This window comes from Electrona antarctica (genome assembly GCF_951216825.1).
Source record: "Electrona antarctica genome assembly, chromosome: 12".
Taxonomy (NCBI): Eukaryota; Metazoa; Chordata; class Actinopteri; order Myctophiformes; family Myctophidae; genus Electrona; species Electrona antarctica.
Genome location: NC_136793.1, coordinates 38,585,287 through 38,605,097, shown reverse-complemented (window position 1 = coordinate 38,605,097; position 19,811 = coordinate 38,585,287). Strand labels below are relative to the sequence as shown.

Here is a 19,811-nt window from a genome sequence, read left to right as displayed (position 1 = left end):
TTAGCATTATGTTACTGTTGGTGTTAGCATTATGTTATGCTTTAGCTATTGAAAAATAGCAGGCGCTACGAGCTTGTAGGTCTGCTATTTTTGAAAAATCGAAGAACAACTGACATAGAAACACAGCTTTTTCAGAAAACTGTCAGGATGTAGAAGACATTTTTAGAATCTGATCTCAGGTCAAAATGGGTTAAATGGCATGGTATTTCAAAAGCCACTGTTATACTGTTTTTCCATTGCCATTGTTACATTGTCCCAAAAGACTCTTTTTCAGTAGCTGTAGCTGTACTGGAGCCAAACATACATCAGTGTAAAACATCATACCCTCATCCTACTATTAGAACAAAATGGCAACGGCCATAGAGTGCCACTCAGCATTGTGATGACGGGTCTCACAGCACACCAGTAATCCAACCGGGTCCACACTTGGTACAAATATTGCTCAGTACGCTGGCAAGGACCTAAGCTGCTTTCAACACCTTGAATGTACTTACACATACAATTGTTTTGAAAGTACACTTAGTATTGCGTTACATTTTTGCCCGATATGCCCACCCTACTATATGCAGGCGCAACTTATTTGTTTAATTCTTACTAGACTAGTCTGTAGTCTAAGCAGACTGTATAAAGGCATGGGATCACGGGGAAACAAAGTCACTGGACATGCAGAGTCAAACCGCAACACTTTTTTGAGTGGTGCAGGCTGCAGCCACTCCAAAGAACAGCAAGGTGTGTCCCTTTGTATGTCTGTTTAGACTAGAGTACCAACAGGTGACAAAGTGGCACTGTTGAACTGCACAACTGTGCACAGGTGCATGATGGGAAGCTGAGTTTTTAATGTAACACCAGTAGTTTTTAGTGTAACACCAGCACAGAGCACAGTGCAGTACAGACTACAGTGTAGAACATGCACAGGTGCATGATGAGAGGCAGTACAGTACAGACTACATAGTCCGACAACCAATTGTCCGACAGCCAATAGTCCGACAACCAATAGTCCGACTACCAATAGCCAGACAGCCAATAGCCAGACAACCAATAGCCACGACAGCCAATAGTCCGACAACCAATAGTCCGACTACCAATAGCCAGACAGCCAATAGTCAGACAAGCAACAGTCCCACTATTCCAATAGTCTGACAACCAATAGTCCGACACCCCAACAGCACCACTCAGTTCAGACGGGTCTGATTTTTACCTTCACTTAACTTTCTTTACTTGCTGACCAATTGCGCTGCTTCATTTGATTTGTTCAGCGTCTACTTACGTGTCTTGCATCTGTGTGCGTGCGGTGCGTGCGGTGCGTGTGTGTGAAAAGCGTTACTTCAAGCTGCCCCCTTTTGTCTGCCTTTTGTCTGTGTACCTTCCAAAATGTCTTTATACCACGTGACCCCACACATCATTTATATTATAGCCAATAAACCATGCGTGACAACAAATGCTATGTCCTTTCCATCGCTAACTAGCCTACTACATTTACACCAAATTCTATACTCACATCATTCATATCCACTACTCAAAAAACACCTTCATTGCTCACTATACATCTAAACAGTTACTCTACTTTTTTCCGCAATAACACAACACTGCGAACCACACAGAAATTGTTCACATGCCCAAAGGGCACTTTATTCTTGTGTTGTGTTAAGTGGAGACTAGTGGAGGGACGCACTGCTTAGGATCAGCTCTACTTATGCTTGTGCTCGTACAGTTGAGTCTTATTCAGGTTAAAGTGGTTCACAGGATCGATTGCACTGGGGCCAAGCTGAGTGATCTTTCTTATACAGATTGCTCTTGTATCAGGTGTTTTTCTCTTTGGCAGACCAGACGCAGACTGTTTTTTTGTTGCCCAAAACAATCAGTTTTCGGAAGTCCTGGTTCTGTGTCTGTGTCACTTAATTGCTATTTTTGGTGTGTCTCCTGTTGAGGACAGATTTACCAGTTGTCAGGCTTGACCTATAGTTGTGTTTGCTTCACTCATAGCCAGATGTCGTACATGTATATTGCTTCATTGGACGAGTCCTAACCCCATGGCATCTTGACCCGTTTCTCTCTTATATTGACTTCGATAGACACTTAATTGGATTATGTTTTATGTTTTTCCCCTTTATTTCCACGCATTCATTCATTCATTCATTCATTCATTCATTCATTCCTCTAGGAGGGAGTGTAGACAAGACAATGGACAAGTGGGCTTGTTTGTGTTAGTTTCATGTAAAAACATAAACGAAAAAACAAAAACAAAGGGACATTTTTCATATTTGCATATTCTGTATTCTCTTTGAATAAATCTGGACATAATGTGCGCAGCGAAGTAGTTTATGCATGTTCCCTTGTTGACAGCAGCAGTCAGCGCAGGGCCGACGAGTCTCAGCACCATTCCAAGCCATACTGAACCATCTGGCTCCATAAGGGGGGTACAGAGGGGCTCCATAAGGGGGGCTACAGAGGGGCAGACCAGTGCCAGCTCTCCAGATGTTCCACAGGGACAGGCAGGGGTCACGTGTGAAGGATATTAGAGGCAGAAACAGCTGTGCAGTGACTCCCAAGTCCACGCGCGCGCACACGCACACGCTCACACACGTGCACGCATAGTCCCGCTGGACACGTCAGTCATCAGCTGCATGTTCCCCTGGCCTGCCGTCTGTCTGATACCCATCGTTCCCAGTCCCTCCATCACTCAATCCCTCCCTCTCCTGTGTCCACCCTTCCCTCCTTCTGTTCCTCCCTCTCTCCTTCCATCTATTCCCCCCCGTCTTCAATGGACTATAATAATCACAAAGTCTTACTTCATGCTCTGGGTGGACACAGTGAATACTTTCCCCCTCTCTTCTAGTCTCCATCCATCCCTTCATCTTTCCTCCTTCCATTATACAATAATTCCTTATATGTCTTATACAATAAGACATAATTCCTCCCTCTTTCAATCTTCCTTCTCTCCCTCCTCCATCCGCTCTCTCCCAGCACAGAAATCCCCTGAGTAAGCAGACATAGGGGCCAACAGGAAAGATCAATAGTGTCATCTGGTGAACAAGGGGCTGCCAACACCACCACCTCCCTAGGGAGAGAGTCCCCTCGCCCCACCTCCTGCCCAGTGTAGTAATCTAGCTCTAGCATACAGGAGTGTGACTGCGTATTTGTGCGTGTGCGTGTGTGTGTGTGTGCGCGCGTGCGCACACACACACACACACACACACACACACACACACACACACACACACACACACACACACACGCGCGCACGCTCTACCACGGGGCTGTCCTCCAACTTGCCTGACTCACTCGCACCATCTGCTCAGATTTACAGGGCAGGACTCTTTTCATTTTTTTGGGGGGGGGATGCATAGAGTCTCATATGAGTGCCTATATCTTATGGCTCACCTATGTCGTCGTCGTCGTCCCAAAAAAAAAACAAAAAAACACACACACATGCACACGCACACGCACACGCACACGCACACGCACATTGATGTGGATCACATGGCCGGAGGTTTGTTTGTTGTTCCAAGTCCCAGAGGAGAAAGGAGAATAGAATATTACACACACAGACTGTGAAGGTTTCTTCAATGCGATTTAAACTCTGTCTGACAGTTTTTTTAATATCCAGAGAAGGAAGTGGAAGCATGTGCTTAATAAATAAACAAACAAACAAACAAACAAACAAACAAACAAACAATAAATCTAGCCCTGAAATGTGCCAGAGTACTATAGACGAATAACAATTGAAGTCCAAATGTTATTCTGACCCCTCCACGAAAAGGCCTCCTTGTCCTGACCTCTGACCTCTTATCCATCATTTATACATTATGGATAATTAGTGTGGACTTAAACTGTTATTCGTCTATTATTACTCCTTTTGTATTTGTAATGCACTTTATATTGGAACCAATCTCAAAGTGCTGCATTGCAAGGGAAAAACTAAACATTTATAAAGAATAACGTTTTTAGGACCTGGTTTGACTCACTCAGTCATGCAGGTTGTGTCCTGCAAGTTCATTGTATTTGTATTTTAAGCATTGTTATCATGATCCGGTCCACCCTCTGTGTACCAAGAGCCAGCCATGATCGCATGATCTTGTCACCAGTGCTGATAATTGAGTATTATGTAATCTTACTGCAATGGATTCACACTCTGTTGGCCCTCATTAAAATGAACATGTGTAAGCATGTTTGTTCATGTGTCAGTATATTCAGGACATCTTTGAATTTATGTTTGTTTTATATGTCTTTACGTTTGTCTTGTAAATATGCGGCTGTATTGTATTTGTATTTATCTGTATCAATTTACCTGGGCCTATGCCAATCCTGTGCACTTACAGTATGCAGGTGTGTATTTTTACAACTGTGTCTTTGTGTGTATGTCTCAGCAGTTAGAGTAGACGTTAATGATGTATTGGGTCAGGGGCTGTCCCCATTAGAGCCCATTAGAATCATCATTATGTTTCCCTGCTGCCTTGCGGTGGCTTAGCTTCCACTATGAGCAATGAGCATTAGAAGGTTTTCTCTGTCTGTGTCGTCCTGGTGGTAGGGGGCTGTAACACCAGATTTCTAACCAACGCCATCACTCGCATTGCATTGTGTCTGGGAGAGCAGGTTACCACGGCAACATCAGCCCAGGGCGACATTTTGACTGGATGTTTGCCTCTCTCACTCTCCCCGTCTCTTTCGTCCTCCGTCCTCATTTCCTCTCCTTCCGATCTTCTTTTTCTCTGTTCCTTCCCAGAGACAAAGCCCTGACTCTTCCATCTGTATTCCAGACACCTATAAATCTGTAGCTCTATATAAGCCCAGACTTCAGAATTCATTTGAAAATCGTGACACCTCAGCCAGCCCCAATTCCCCTGTAAAATGTGATGGTTGAGATTTGGAAATGGGCGTAAAAAAAAAAAAACTTTCTGCACCGCATCATTTATTGGCCTTTTTTTTATTGGTGTTAGGATCCTTGACAGATTAAGCTGGCTGTTAATAAGGGCTGGGTATCCCATTAGCGCAGCCTGTGTGACACAAGCTCTCACTGCCTTCAATAGCAGCTCTGGACTCGTTTTGTTTTTGTTCATGCTGAGGATGAGCACACACATGGGGTTTGCTTTTTGTAGCTGAAGCACTAGAAGATGTAAGCCTTATGACTGAAGTCCATCTGTATCCAAAGCACACAGTGGAAGCCATTGAAGACGTTCCCTTTATCCTGCCTCTGCATCAGTGCTGTGTGTTGTGGTAGCGAGCATGGAAGTCCCCCTTAGTGTATTTAGCCCACAGCTAATCTGCAGAGTCTGTATACAGTCGTAGCATTGTTGAAGTCGTTTTCTGTTTATCCTGCATTGATACTGTATAGATAGATGTTCCATCATGTCATGCTTTAATTAATATCATATTATATTGTATTATATTGCACAAGAGAAGCAACAACAAACGTATAATGTGTATAGTAACATGAAACTCTATCAATCAAGAAGTTAGGTTCATTCTTTAACAGCTGAAAAGAGAGCAAAGACAAAGTGGTTACATATGTTCATTAGCAGTAGATAAGAGGGCCCCAATCTGTAGACACAAGCTGCGTCATCCGCTATCTGTGTTCCTGGTGGAGATTAAGTGATGTTTCTATAGTCGAACGATTCCACAGCTGACAGCCTTTGATAAGTTCAGTGGCTTGACGTCTGTATTGTTGTGGTCGTTGGTACATCATTACCATTTTCCTCAAACTGCATTTCTTGGACGCCTTGCGGTCTTTGAGGTCTTTCTCTAGCAGGCTATTTTTCTGATATTCAAGGAATGGTAAATGGGTGATTTCTTCATCACAATTACTTAATGACTCATTGTTAAAAAAGAAAGAAAAGAAAAACACTGGCAAATGCAGCGATTTTCTGCCACTTCCATCTGTCTGGTACAAGCGGTCATGTAATTACAGTCATTAAAGTGCAACAAGCTAAGCTCCAAAACGTTGGCTGCTCTGTGGAATGCCGGGCCGTGAAAAGCTTCTCACCCGGCTGAAAGGGCCCCTGATGAATTGCTTAAGATGAAGTGGCCTAGTTCAAAGTCTTTTGCTGTGGCTTTGCAAATCCCCTGAAAGATCTGGAAGAGAGGAAAGAGAGGCGTAGTGGCAAGAAAGGCCACGATGAGGGGCCGTGATCTCTCTTCACAGCACAATTGAAACATAATTATTTCATGCCAGATTGTGTGCTCAGCAAAGCCCTGAATGGGGGCCCGACATTTAACTTTAATTAGCTGTGATTTATTCATACCGACTAGATCGCCGGCAGAAATTGGATCATCTGATTATAGTCAAGCATGAAAATGACCTGATTAAGCACTTAATGAAACCTAGGGAGACGGGAGAAGAGAGAGGAACCTTGGGCAGAAGACATGGAGCAGAAGTACAAAGTGGTGTGAGGGGGGGGGGGGGGGGGGGGGGCACGTTACACCAGACCAGAACCAAGCTTTGTCCCCTAGATACATGCAGTTCCAACTGGAGTTCATTATACATCCATTATCTTATCCCTTTTAGCATCAGCTCCTGTTAAATCAAACCAGAAAGTGGCTTGACACATCTGAAATGACTAATAATTACTCTGTGCCCCGAAAGAGCACAGCACTGCATTATCATGGCTAAAATAATAATCCTGTTAGTGATCATGGTACATTTATAATAATTGATACATATATTTCTCATCTTACATTACATTAGCTTTTTTATGGAGAAAAAAATTGAAAATGTTTCAGTGTTTACAATAGGTCAGTAGTCTCTATCTATGGTTATATATCATTGTACATGTAAAATGTAAGTATTATTTAATAACCTTTGTTATCATTTGGTGTTATATACTGTAAATACAATTCACTTCCCTCCTATCTCTCTCAGTATCCCAAAAAGTATAAAAGCATTTCCAATGAAATGGACTCCTTCACAGACGTTTGCCATCTGCTTTTTTTGTCTGTTCTCCAGTTGCGCCAACGAATGAGAGGAGTCCTGAAACCAAGACTTGCAGCTCAGCCAAAGTCTCGGGGCTCCAGCGCAGCCAGGAGCAGAGCATCACCAGCCAGGTTCCCTTTGCGCCACCGGCGCCCAGCCCCACCCCAGCCTCGGCCCCCACGGGCTCCCCGGCGCCAGCGGCGGCGGCTCCCCCGCCTCCCTCTGCTGAGCCTCCCAGGGCGCGCCTCCCCACCCCGCCTCCCCTCCACGTCAAGCGGGAGCAGCAGCCTGTCCCGCCTCGCTCTATCCCCACGCCTCCCCTGCTGAGGGCTCATCCCCACCCCTACCCCCACCCACACCCTCACCCTCAGTCTCCCCACCCTCCTCACCCCCACCTGCATCCACACCAGGAGTCGCGGCCACTGCCGCCCTCCCAGCACCACGCACTGCGGCCAGTCATTGGCCACCAAGTGCACCATCCACTACAATACAGCACCCTCCACGACATCAAGTAGGTGTTCCTAAATTGGCAAACAAAATGGTGTTGTCCTACAACAACTGTAGTTTGTAATGGCTTTATTTCGGTATACAATTCTGTCTATTAAGGTCATTCAAATTATTGTAATACATAATTATAATATTTTAGGATTTAACAAGTAATTACATACCTGTGTGTTACAATTCAATGCAGATGTGTATGAATCTGATTGTCTTACATTTGCATTACATCCTTGTACTGTAAGAACACTATGTATTAGAAATGTTTGCTTAACAATACATGCATATGCATTGTGTACGTTTATACGCACACTCATACACAGTTACTGTATGTATTTTGTAGGTGGATAACACATGCTAATACACAGTTATGTATTTTGTAGGTTGATAACACAACCTAATACCCCAAATTATTTATGATGGATATTTTCAGGGCTAATACAGAAATGGTTGATACAGTTTAAGGTCATTGTAAAGTGGTACTATAAACTGCTGCCTCAAGGCATAAATCAGTATGAAAGAAAGAAAAGGGAAAGAGGATTTGGATGACACAGTGCAGTGTCCTCCATGTTTCTACATAGCAACCCACACTGTTACAGCAGTTCAGGCGTTCATTAACCGCTCTTGGAGCTTAGATTTACTGCTGCTTTCTCATCATCTCTCTTTCTCAAATTGCCTGATTTTCCACTTCACTGCAGGAAGCTTAATTTGCACAATACATGGTCAAAGCATAAGAGCAAACCTAACATTTATCATCAAGCAATTATTACATAATTATTATTTATAAGAAAATACGGCCCTATTTAAGTATATAGCACAGAGATAGCTACGTAGATACGTGTTAAAAATGTCAAAGGTTGTGACTCGTAAGTAGGTTTTAGACTTCACACAATTACACCAAAAATAAGTGGCAAAATGGCACATTTACCCTTTCTGTATGGACAATGCGTTTTGAAAAGACAGATTGACAGGAGATTTTGACATTTCCAGGGATTGTTCTCAGTTTCACCACTCATTGGTGTTTGTCTGTGCAGAGCACCGTATTAACCTCTCTCCTTCCTGCTTCACAGCCACAGAAACAGTCCGGTGGGTCTACCCAAACAACACCACCTGTCCCCTTCCCCCCACCACCACCACCACCACCACCTCAGTGGGCTCCCGTCGCCGGGACCTCCGTCCCTGCCCCTGTCCATAGCCAGCCTCTCTACCTCGCACTATTCCTCCCTAAGGAGCCAGGCCCACCGCCATCCGGCCATGTTTGCTACCCCTGCCACCCTGCCACCGCCGCCAACCTTACCCACCAACAGCCTAGTGGTCCCTGGGCATCCTCAAGGCACACCGTACCCAGGTACCAATATTCTGCACTCTCACTACCACATAGTACGTACGACAGTTGCTCTCCAGATGAACCAGAATACTGTCCTTTTTTTATTCTAGTCGTCAACGTAATATAATTTAAACTATAAACTAATATAATTTAATATGAAATGACTGCGTGTCAGAATAGAAAACTAGCAGGGGACCTGCAGTGGCAGTAGTTGGTTGAATTTATGTACATGAAAACGGTTCCCAAACCAATTAAAATCTTGTTTGAACTCCACCCAAAAAACAAACATAAAACGTTAAATCAATACGGTATATTCCCAGCTTTGCTGCATTCTAGCTGTTCATAGAGTATGATTTATGAAAATAAAATCATTAAAGTACATTAACTTTGTTTAAACATCTGAACATCCACAGTAACCTGGTGTCCCTGTTTTTGGAATATCGCTATAGGCTAAAATGTTCAAATATAGCAGATACACCTTGTGAGTTTGTAGATTGGCTGGTAGATTGGCTGGTCTTGTGAGCTTGTAGATTGGCTGGTCTTGTGAGCTTGTAGATTGGCTGGTCTTGTGAGCTTGTAGATTGGCTGGTCTTGTGAGCTTGTAGATTGGCTGGTCTTGCCGCACGACAGCAACGTACAATGAAGTATCACATAGAGCTTAAGTGGTTAGCTGTAGCCTGCGTGCTGACTGCTGAGCCATAATGCTTTCAATAAACACTATACATTTGCGAAGCGCTTTCCAGCTGCCATTGAATGAAGCAATGTCTTCTTCTCTGGTGTTCTTGTATGTTCAAGACACCGTAGGTTTTGTCCTAGGCATTCTGCCACAGTGTGAGGAATGATGTCTGTCTCCTCTTCTTCACCTTCTCTGTCACTACAGCATATGACCAATATAGCTGTTGGGAATAGCCGGCCCACGGGCTGAAATTGGCCCTTTAGCAATAATATCAAGCCCGGTAGATTATTCGTATTAGTATTATTAGTAGAGATGTCCCGATACTGTATCGGTATCGGGAAAAGTATCGGATCGGCCCTTATTTGTCATATCGGGTCATATCGGTATTGGTGAATATGCCAGTCTAACCACAGATCCGACTATGGCAGGTAAATAAAAAGTTGGGAAAATGTGGAGTTTGCTTTGGAGTTGCCCAAACTGCAAGTGCACATTTAAGTGAGGAGTCTGCTATAAACACAACATGAGATATATAGCTATAAAAACAACATGAGATCACGACACTGGTATCGGTATTCGGTATTCGGTATTGGTATCGACTAACACAGAAATTGAGATATCATTATAAGCCAGTAAAAAAAAAAGAATAATAATACATTTCATAAATTAAGTATTAATTAATGAATACTTTCATTATATGTCCTGGCCTGCCATCATGCCGTAGGAAAAGAAAGTAGAGTAGAGACTCACTGTTTAAGCATTCTGTGTAGCTCTCAATCCTGTTTTTGCCATGTCAGTTGATCACAGTGCTTATTTGCCAAAAGGTTGCCGTATTAATTAAAATGTATTCCAGTAAATGTCATTCCCTCAAAGCTGTACAGTAGCTCAAGGCTCCTCTAGTGACCTCATTAACCATTTTGACAATTTAAAACATACCATATGTTAACGAGGCCACAATTTATTGACTAATAGCTTTACACTGGCAATTGAAAAACACAAATGTGTCTTGAAAAATCATTGATTCGCGTGCTGCACACCTGAACCTTCTCTTGGCAAGAACAGAAAATCAAGAATCAAGAATCAAAACCCATCACCTTTCAGAGTGATGGGTTTTCACTTTTTTTTTAAAAATCAGCAAATGGATATGAGGTCACTGGAACAGGGCTTTAGTCCAAACATTGGAGACCTGTCACAGAATGTTTGCACAATGTTTACCAATGCAATGGTCGGTGTTGTAAAAGCTACTTGGAAAATATAGCCAGCTAGGCTACCAGTACCCAATACAATAAATGTGCCTTAGCTGTTACTTGAAAGCTGTCCCTCAATGTAGGTACCGTACATACCGTAAGCTAGCTACAATAGTAGGCTACAGTACCTTGCTTGAACATACTTCACGCCAAACGTTTCTCTGAGGTCATGTAAAAAAGAATACAGGCAGTCAAACAAATTTGTAGGTAACACATTGTTCCGTGAAAATGTTTATTTGAAAACAAGGGGGTAATTAACTGAGCCTTTTTCCTTTTATTATAAATATGTTGCCAGAAGTGTCTAGGAACGTTTCCAAAAGTTCAGAACCACTTTTTGAATTGAGTGTATTATTCAACTGGACACATGTGACAAACAAATATATCTGGAAAAACTAAAATGTAATAAATACATATTTCCCTCATGGTACAAAACAATGCTAATATAAACAAAAGTGTTGCAGACAACACATAGGCTACAGTTAAATAAACAGCATAGTACAATACAGTTAAATGGATTGCATTTAAATAGCACATAAGGGCATAGAGAGGACAGTATAATGGTTTCAAAGAACACCACTATATTGTTACTTTCCAAACATTGTGTGACTGCTCTCTTTGTGAAACTCATCTCTGTTGGAGACAGCTCTCTTGTTCGCAACTTTGCTAACAACCACTTGATTAAAAAGAAAGGAAAAAAGTTTTCTCCGATGCAATCATGGAAGGAGAAATAGTTTTCCTCTTCCCCCTGTCTTTCCCAAACCTGCTGGGATATGAATATTTTAATGATTTAACTGCAAAAGAACTGCAAATTGTCTCCAGCGATGATTGGGTATTAGCAAATGTTTTTAGCAATATGCAGGTGACGTATAAACCTTTATTTTATTATGGTTAGCTAGCCTTCCTTATGGAGGAAGAGAGAGAGGGAGAGAGAGAGAGAGAGAGAGAGCATGTGTGTGTGTGTGTGTGTGCGTGTGCGTGTGCGTGTGTGCGTGTGCGTGTGCGTGTGCGTGTGTGTGTGTGCGCGTGCGTGTGTGCGTGCGCGTGTGCATGCACATGAGTGTGTGTGTGAGAGAGTGTGTTTTCTGCTGGGATGACTCTTGGTTCTTTCTTGTCTTTAGATACCAGCCTGTTGATATCATTCAACCAACCAATCATGTATTGCCAGCCTCATTCGGGGATTCTGATTGGCACATTGTCACAGGCAACTCTCTTACCACCACCAATGAGTCCCCACGTAGAAAACCCTCACAGCATGAGCTGGAGAAACAGGGAATGCCAGGTGACTATTCGCTTTTCTTCTCTTTCTACGTTTTGTTGTGAAGACTGACTGGGCGCCCGTGCCTCTTTTTTTTTTTCTTGTGTCCCCCAACCCCACCCCACCCCCCTTTTCCCCCAAAACAACCTTTTGTTTTCTTCCCCCTTTTGGTTTTCTTCCCCCTCGCTCTCCTTTCTTACAGAGCATGACCTCCTGAGGCAGGAGCTGAACAACCGCTTCCTGGTTCAGAGTTCGGAGCGGGGCCGGGGGCCGTCCGCCTCACCGCTGGCCCCCGTGTCGCTCCAGCAGAGGGCAGAGTTTCACCAACACCAGCACATGCACCAGCACCAACACACCCACCAGCACACCTTCACGCCCTTTCCCGCCAGTCTGCCCCCGCCCGCCGCCTTCCTCACCGCCCCGCCCACCGCACCCCCCATGGTGCGTACCCAAGCCAGAAATGTGAGGATAAGTAATAAAAAAAATAAGTTAAAAAGAAAAACAACCAAACCAAAACATAACAAAAGGTCCCATACTGCCCTTTTGACCCTAAACCCACCCTCCTCCCCTTCGTTCGATCGACTATCCCACCCAACTCCACCCTCCTATTTTATTCTTTGACTTTACCAAAGACGCCCTCGCCCCAAAACTATAATTCTCACTCCTATCCAAAATCTTTATTATGTTGATAATGATAACATCATTTTCATTTTCAGTATTTATTTACTCTGTAAACTGGTTTGGGGCTCTTTAGCCTATGCTGTCTCACTCTTGAAAGTTTGACAGCTGTGATAAGAAGCTACATTAGTAGTTCTGCGTCTGATGTGCAACCACTGAGATGAAAGAATACACAGCCCATTGCCTGCCATTATCTTCTAAACAGACATACTGGTTGACCAAATGTCTGCACATTGTCATACACTCCCTGCAGATCATACCGCCAAGTCTCATCCTTCATATATCACATCGTCACTGTCAGACCGGAAACTGACCGGAACTGCGTTCCAATGGATCCAATTGTGTTGTTATTTTAGTCACAAGCTCTTGCTAACACTTTTCATTGATTAAATATTTATAAAGCCTACAGACAGACTTAACCACTTTCAAGTCTGTCTGTAGTAATTGTCATAACATTTTCAAAAACAGCAAATCTACAAGCATACAGCATTGTGATGTGTTGTGAACTTGTTGATTGGCTATTTTCACTACTTTTGAGTGACAAAGCATAAAATAGGGCATTCATTTATGAAAAAACATAAAAACATAGAAGGTCTCCCCCGACAGCAACTTTCAAACACATGGCCAAACAGTCCAGAATCAATCTAACCCTATACAGTTGATTTAATTCATTCATCTTCCTATCTTTGAACCTGACATGCGTGTTTTTCTGTGAAGTGTTTTGCTTGTGAACAAAAGGGGAATGCCTGGAGGCAGGGTTTTCAGTTGGTTTTCATATGGATGTGTTTTAAATGGTTTTGAATGTTCTTATTTGCCTGCAGTGCACACAGAAAGGAACAAAAGCACCATCAGCCAGGACCTTGTGTATTTTGTTCTGTGAGCATGTGCGTGCGTGCTTCCGTGCGCCATTGCGCCAGTGAGAGCCTTGGAGCTGAGTGACTTCACAGCAGATTAAAGGGGGAGATGACATCACCACAAAATGTTCTGATAATGGTTGTAATTGCTTCCGTGCTTTGACTGCCATCAGGCACATAGACTGGCAGCCATTAGATCTCCACATAGGAGGGGTTCAGGGGTGGGGGTATTCTAGGTTAAAGAATAATACAAAAATAAAATAAGCTAAAAAAAAAAAAAGTCTATTCATCCCTAAATTGAATGACAACAACAAGCCGTCCAAGGGCAGGGGGCACCATTTGTAGCTTTTTTCCTAATAGACTGTCATGTAGTGAGTGACCTCTGATTAAGAGGAACCCATTAAGGGGATCGCCAAGATTATCCTCATCCTGTACACTAGAAATCAAATGCTCCAGCATTCAGATAAGTATGGAAATGTTTAAATAAGTATTTAGATTGTTCCTGAACACAGGCATTTATCTTCTCCCTTCCTCCTCCTCCTCTCCACCTCCCCAGTTCAATCTTGACATAACAGGGCATTCTTTTCCACAGCCCTCCATTTGAGAAAGATGAAAGGGGTCATTTTCCTTGCCTGGCTAATGCTGACATTATTCACCCCATGATGTATGCTCACCACTGCCCCAGTCTCTTGCTAGGTTGTTGAGATTTGAGACCACCAGGCCTTCTGTATTTATTTAGTTTTTCAAATTGACTGAAAGTGTGTTTATACTTAACTGATGCCTTTCTGCTCTCCCTCCCTTTCTCCCTCCTTCTGGTAACAATGTGTTGTTATTTTCTTTAATGCTTGTTTAGACAGAAAGGAGTTTAATGGATTGTTGTGGTTATATTTTAATGTGTCATGAGGGACAAACCTAGTATGATGACTCAGCTATGCATGTCTCTCTCTCTCTCTCTCTCTCTCTCTTCCAATTTATTTCTCACTGTCTGTTGCTATGATCCCACCTCAAAAGGGAGGGGGGAAGTGAATTGGGTGAAGCTCCATCAGCTGGGCTGAAGCAAACAAGTTCCCGGAATGTAGAATAAAGCGATTTCATTGTTTATTCGGCAAATGCATTTCCATCGCTCTGTTTATTACATAATTTATTTATAGAAAAGTCTTCTTCGCAGACTTAGCCTCGAGCGAACATACAAACTTTTTGCAATATTGTTGAAATATGCGTTTGCTAATGCATCATAATTCACATAAAATACTCAGGAACTTTTTTCTGTTTCCTTCTCGGTCTTTCTCCTTCTCCCTCTCGCACACTCTCTAGATGCCCCATGTCATTACAACTATGCAACAGCCCTTGTCTAATGGCTGTAATTAATGAAATTATGAAGCCTCTGTATTTGTTTATTGTTGAACGCCCTCAAGCAGCTGGCTTGCCAAATGGCATTACCGAGCATCTTACACTAACACCCCCACTCCCTCACCCTCGCGCTCTCCTGCCATGTCTTTGGACAAGGAGGCATCCTTAATTGTTATATGATGAAATATTGAGCTTTAATTAGACAAAGCTGTTTGCAATAAACCCCCCTGACAGGGGCCATAAATTATAGAGGCAAAGTTTTTATTTTATTATTTCTTTTACAGGGCCCATAAAGAGACCAGTATTCCGCTCCTAGTGTCAGACATTAAACAGGCCAGCCCTTCAGAAGGCAGAGAAAAGCTGCTTAATGAGCTCAGAAGCCTGGCGTGGTGTTTCCTCCCCCAACAGGGGTGTCTGTGTTTGATTTGGGCCCATTATCGCCCCCACAAACTGGGCCACTGACACCACCACCACTGCAGCTACAACTGCTTTGTGCGCAGATGAGAATGAATGTGTCCTCCGCTTCACTGGACCGACCCGACCCAAACCGAGTCACTGTTTCTCTCTTGGTCTCCCTCCCTCTTACTGTCTCTTCCCCCAGCAGTTTCGGGTAGCCAGAGACTTTATATCCCCTAATATGCCTTCTCTTCCTCTGCCCATGTCACAGGAGACAAACACACAGAAACATTGATTCATAGCACCCGCTCATTTTCCATTTTTTACTTTTTTTTGTAAACCACCAAAAACCTCCACGCCTGCCAAGAGGTGCTTTGTAAAAACACTCGCAAAAAGTACCTGCAAATGGTTTGTGTATTTACCGACTAGGAATGAGTTACTGTCAGTCGCAATTAGCCTGTTTCAAAATAGATTCAGGATTGGCTTACGTACAGATGCACAAAGTCCCCATTCATACAAGGGAAAATGTTCTTTCTCTCCCTCCCCGGCTCTCCTCTTTCTCAATTTACTAACTAGATTCCCATGTCTTGGCTCTCATGATCAGAAACAGCACTTCATATGAGGCTATAGTTTTTATATGTTAAATTCTCAAATGTAATTATTCTATTAGACGCAGGCTCTGGCTCAGAAAATGTTTCATTACATTGATTCAGTCCTTCAAGGTTATATCAGTTTCACGCTGTGCCGTCCTGAATTAGCTCCCAACCGTACCGAATGCAGTCTACGCCGATTCAATTTCACTCATAAAAATACAGGCTGTTCGCATACAAGGTTCTATATATTCCTTCCATGTTTTTATGCAGAGAAAATTGGCCTGTATTGGACTGTAAATCTCTTTGAAGTCCTGGTTCCTAACTAAGAGAAAAATACAATACATGTCTTTCCCTCTATAGCAGTGCAAAGGGGTTGTCACTGAAAAAAATAAAACTTTTTTGAGCCCCATAGCAGTCACAAGCAATTAGCGTCACATTTCTGCAAATTTTCCAGCTAATAGAAATATAACTCGTCGTCTGGGTTCCTGACTGAGCCTTTTTTCCTGAGTTTGGTCTCTACATACCCAGCTGCTGTTTGCATGGTCAATTGGAACAATCATATTTCTGCCTCGTCTTGCCAGTTCCCCTGAGTGATGGAATTGTCAGTGATTAGAGCTGTCTATCTCTCCATGCGCTTTAAGTTAAACCCATAACCCAATGTGAGCCAGTTGTTTTACTCTAGGGCTTATTGTGTCATATCATAACCCCCCTGCTTTATACTGGTGCCAGAGCTCAATCATATGCTCTGGGAATTCTGATGTGGAAATAATGGGAGATGTATGTTTAATGCAGGTTTTCTTTGAAGAGCTTTTGACATTGTTGATACTTTTGGTGATTTCCCCTAATGCACTTCTCTCTTTTCTTTTTTTAGTTCGACAAATACGCTCCCAAGATGGACAATCCATTCATCAGACATTCAAACGTAAGTCTCGCTTACTCAAGTTCCCAGCTATTTGCATTTGGCAAATCAAATATTTGAACATATTTGAACATGCCATGACAACTTTTTTTTTCTTTTCTTTTTTGTAATGGTGCGTACTGCTCTGTGTTTGTGTACCGTATTGTATGCACATTGCACATACCTTATGATGTGTTTTTTATGAGTTTTGGTTTTGTCTCCTCCCCAGTTCTTCCCCTCTTATCCCCCCACCATGCCAGGCATGCCCCCGCTGCTACCACACTCAGGACCCTTCAGCTCACTGCAAGGAGCCTTCCAGCCCAAGGTTAGCCTCAGATACCTTGCCCGTCATTAGCATCCATGTGTAGTTTCTAAACCAATGGCTCCAATGGCTCTCAATTGCTAGTGGTATAGCGTTATTCTCAGTTCTACAAATTGCACCCACCTGGTTTTCCCAGCCTACATTAGCCCCTGACTAGATGGCTTAGAAAAAAATATATAATAAAACTAGTAGTAGTAGTATTCCGGGCCCTTGCTTTGCAGTTGTGGAAACCACAACTACAAAGCAAGGCCTTCTTTACAAAAACAGACAGAAACATGACCAACAGACCAAAGAAAGGCCCCAAGGTCAAAACGTTGTACTGCTTGCTGCTGTGAATTAAATTAATTAATACCTGGCAGTTAATGTGTTTTAAAAGTGAGTTGCGAGCCCCCCCCTCTTGTGTTTTATTCTGTCTTTGGAGTTTGACTCAGTGCCAAAAAACGGAGGATTATTGTTCTTTGAACACAAACGCAAACAAACCACACATGCACAAACCGACTCATTATGATCACACACAGAAGTGCTACAATGTACAGAAATTATACACACACAACATCATGTGTATGTTTTGCAAACAGAAGGGCAACGTAACATACACCTATACCTATACTCCACCAAATGCAGTCTAGCTCTATTAGCTACAGCAAAATTTGAAACATGCATAATTCGATACCAGGAAAACTTTCAGCAAGGAGCATTCACAGCCCTAGAAATGTAATAACACATACACAAATAAACTGCACATGCAAACCAACACATATGTTTGCCTATGCAGAAACACGAAAATATACAGAAACCTAAACACACAAAACAAGCCATGAACCTAGAAAGCCTCTCTTGTGGTCTTACATGCAGGACAGCACAAACAGAAACTCACTCAGCATACCCTTACACTCTGCATGTACGCTCTATCAGTCATAGGAGAACACAAACACACACACAATTTCATACCTTATTAAACACACAGTAACATGCTTTCACGCAAAACATCACCCCACATCCCTCTTGCCATTTCACCCAGGAAATGAGGCCAGCATTGGGTGAATAGCACCAAATCCTTGCTTAACATTCAGCCTAGCAGAGGAAGCAGTAGCTGAAGGGAAACAGAACAGGATCCTATTAAACCTCATGGCTCTGCCCTCCTATTCCCTCTAAAGCTGGCTGGTTCAGCTTTGGCCTGGACTCTGCACAACGCTCCGTGCTGAGCCATGCCGGGTGGTATTGACCCGTGCCAAGTGAGATAACAATGGTTGGTGTGTGACACAATCTGGGACAAGGGGGAGGCAGTTGGGGAAGGGGTCTGGCAGGGGCCCAGTGGCTGTAACCCAGTGTAAGCCACCAATCAAAGCTGGCCTGAATCCACCGATCTGCCCTTAATTCTTCCCAGGAGGCTTTCTGTCACGGACAGGAATCCCCTTTTCTCTGTCTGGGGTCTCTCTCTGTCCAAATGGACAGGTGAACAGGGCATGGGCTCTTTGCTGCAGTGTTCAAGGCCCATGTTAAGTATTTCGGAGGGGGGCCAGGGACAGGGTAGAGGGTAACCTGGGTATTACTCTGATCCTGGATAGTGGGATGGATAGGGCTGATCTAGTCATTCAGACTCCAAAGGCTTTGGGCTGTGGTATTAATGTGGCCTTGCTCTGTGCCCAGAGTATTATTGAAGAGCTATCTATTGACGTCAGACTTACAGTAGCAGTAGGTGAGGATTAGTATGGTATACTTCCCCAGAGTTGGGGGTTATTGGGCTATATTGATGCTGGCGTTGCTAGCTGGAGGGTCTCCTTGTGTGTTAGATCAACTATTCCTAGTGTTTGGAGTGTACGGTACATGTTCTACATTTATGTTTGTTCATGCTTCTGCACCACATGGCTAAACATGTTACTTTGAACTAGATTTGTTTTGTAAATCTAGAAAGTCTCTGCATGTTTGTAGTTCCTTTCTATCCTTCAATCCATCTCTGCTTCTTTCCCTGCCTTTCAGGCGTCCAATCCTATTGACGTAGGAGGTCGACCGGGTGGAGTACCTCACACACTCCTACAGAAGGACCCCAGGGTAAGACGCTCCAGAGCTGTGTTCTTCAGCCTTGATATAGCAGAGTGGCCTTGCGGTTATGTAGGACAGTGATTCTTAACCTCTAATTCCAAGGACCCCCAGTTTGCTATGAATTTGTCCACGAACCCCCTATTTGATCTTCATCTCTGGGTGTTATTTGAACTCAGGGTTACACACCCATAACTCCTTAAGGACCCCTGGGGGCCTCCAGACCCCATTCTGAGAACCAGTGATACCAATGAGATGTCCTGCTAAGCGAAGTTCACAGGCTCGATCAGCCTACATGTGCCCACCTGTGCCCATGTTTTCTTTCAAGTCCTGATCTCAACCCCTCTAAAATCTGTCTCTGGTGGACATGGAAAGAATCAAACTCCAGTGTATTTATGACATGCTTTTACCAAAGGCCTACTTTATGATGCTTGCAGGAAAGACAAATAAAGATAAATGATTTTATAAAACAAGGGATCAAAAGATCAAGACATAAGATGGGTACAGTACATCACAATCTGTAGTGCTCTAGATAATTACAGTAGTTCACAGATAGTAGCATAGTTTTAGGGCTGTCAACATTCCATCTTTATCGGCAGCGCACAGTTTATGGGTTTGCAAGTTTGACACAGCAGCGAAACTGCTGAAGAAGGCTTTCGTTGCATTTAGTTTTACAACCTATCCTGTGCACACCACCTTGTCAGTTGTGCAAATAAATTGGAAGAGAGACTTATTTGTTTCCCAGTTAGATATGGCTCTCATAGGCACTATGG

The 19,811-nt window shown here is 43.3% G+C and overlaps 1 protein-coding gene across 1 annotated transcript in view; it reads left to right on the top strand.

The window, feature by feature from the left end:
• fbrsl1 (fibrosin-like 1) overlaps positions 1–19,811 on the top strand; it is a 301,776-nt gene that overhangs the window by 270,517 nt on the left and 11,448 nt on the right. The window contains exons 7-12 of the mRNA XM_079516969.1: positions 6,941–7,418; positions 8,476–8,753; positions 12,110–12,369; positions 16,650–16,700; positions 16,906–17,001; positions 18,979–19,050. Coding sequence (XP_079373095.1) covers positions 6,941–7,418; positions 8,476–8,753; positions 12,110–12,369; positions 16,650–16,700; positions 16,906–17,001; positions 18,979–19,050 — 1,235 coding nt within the window. The remainder of the gene's footprint in view (positions 1–6,940; positions 7,419–8,475; positions 8,754–12,109; positions 12,370–16,649; positions 16,701–16,905; positions 17,002–18,978; positions 19,051–19,811) is intronic.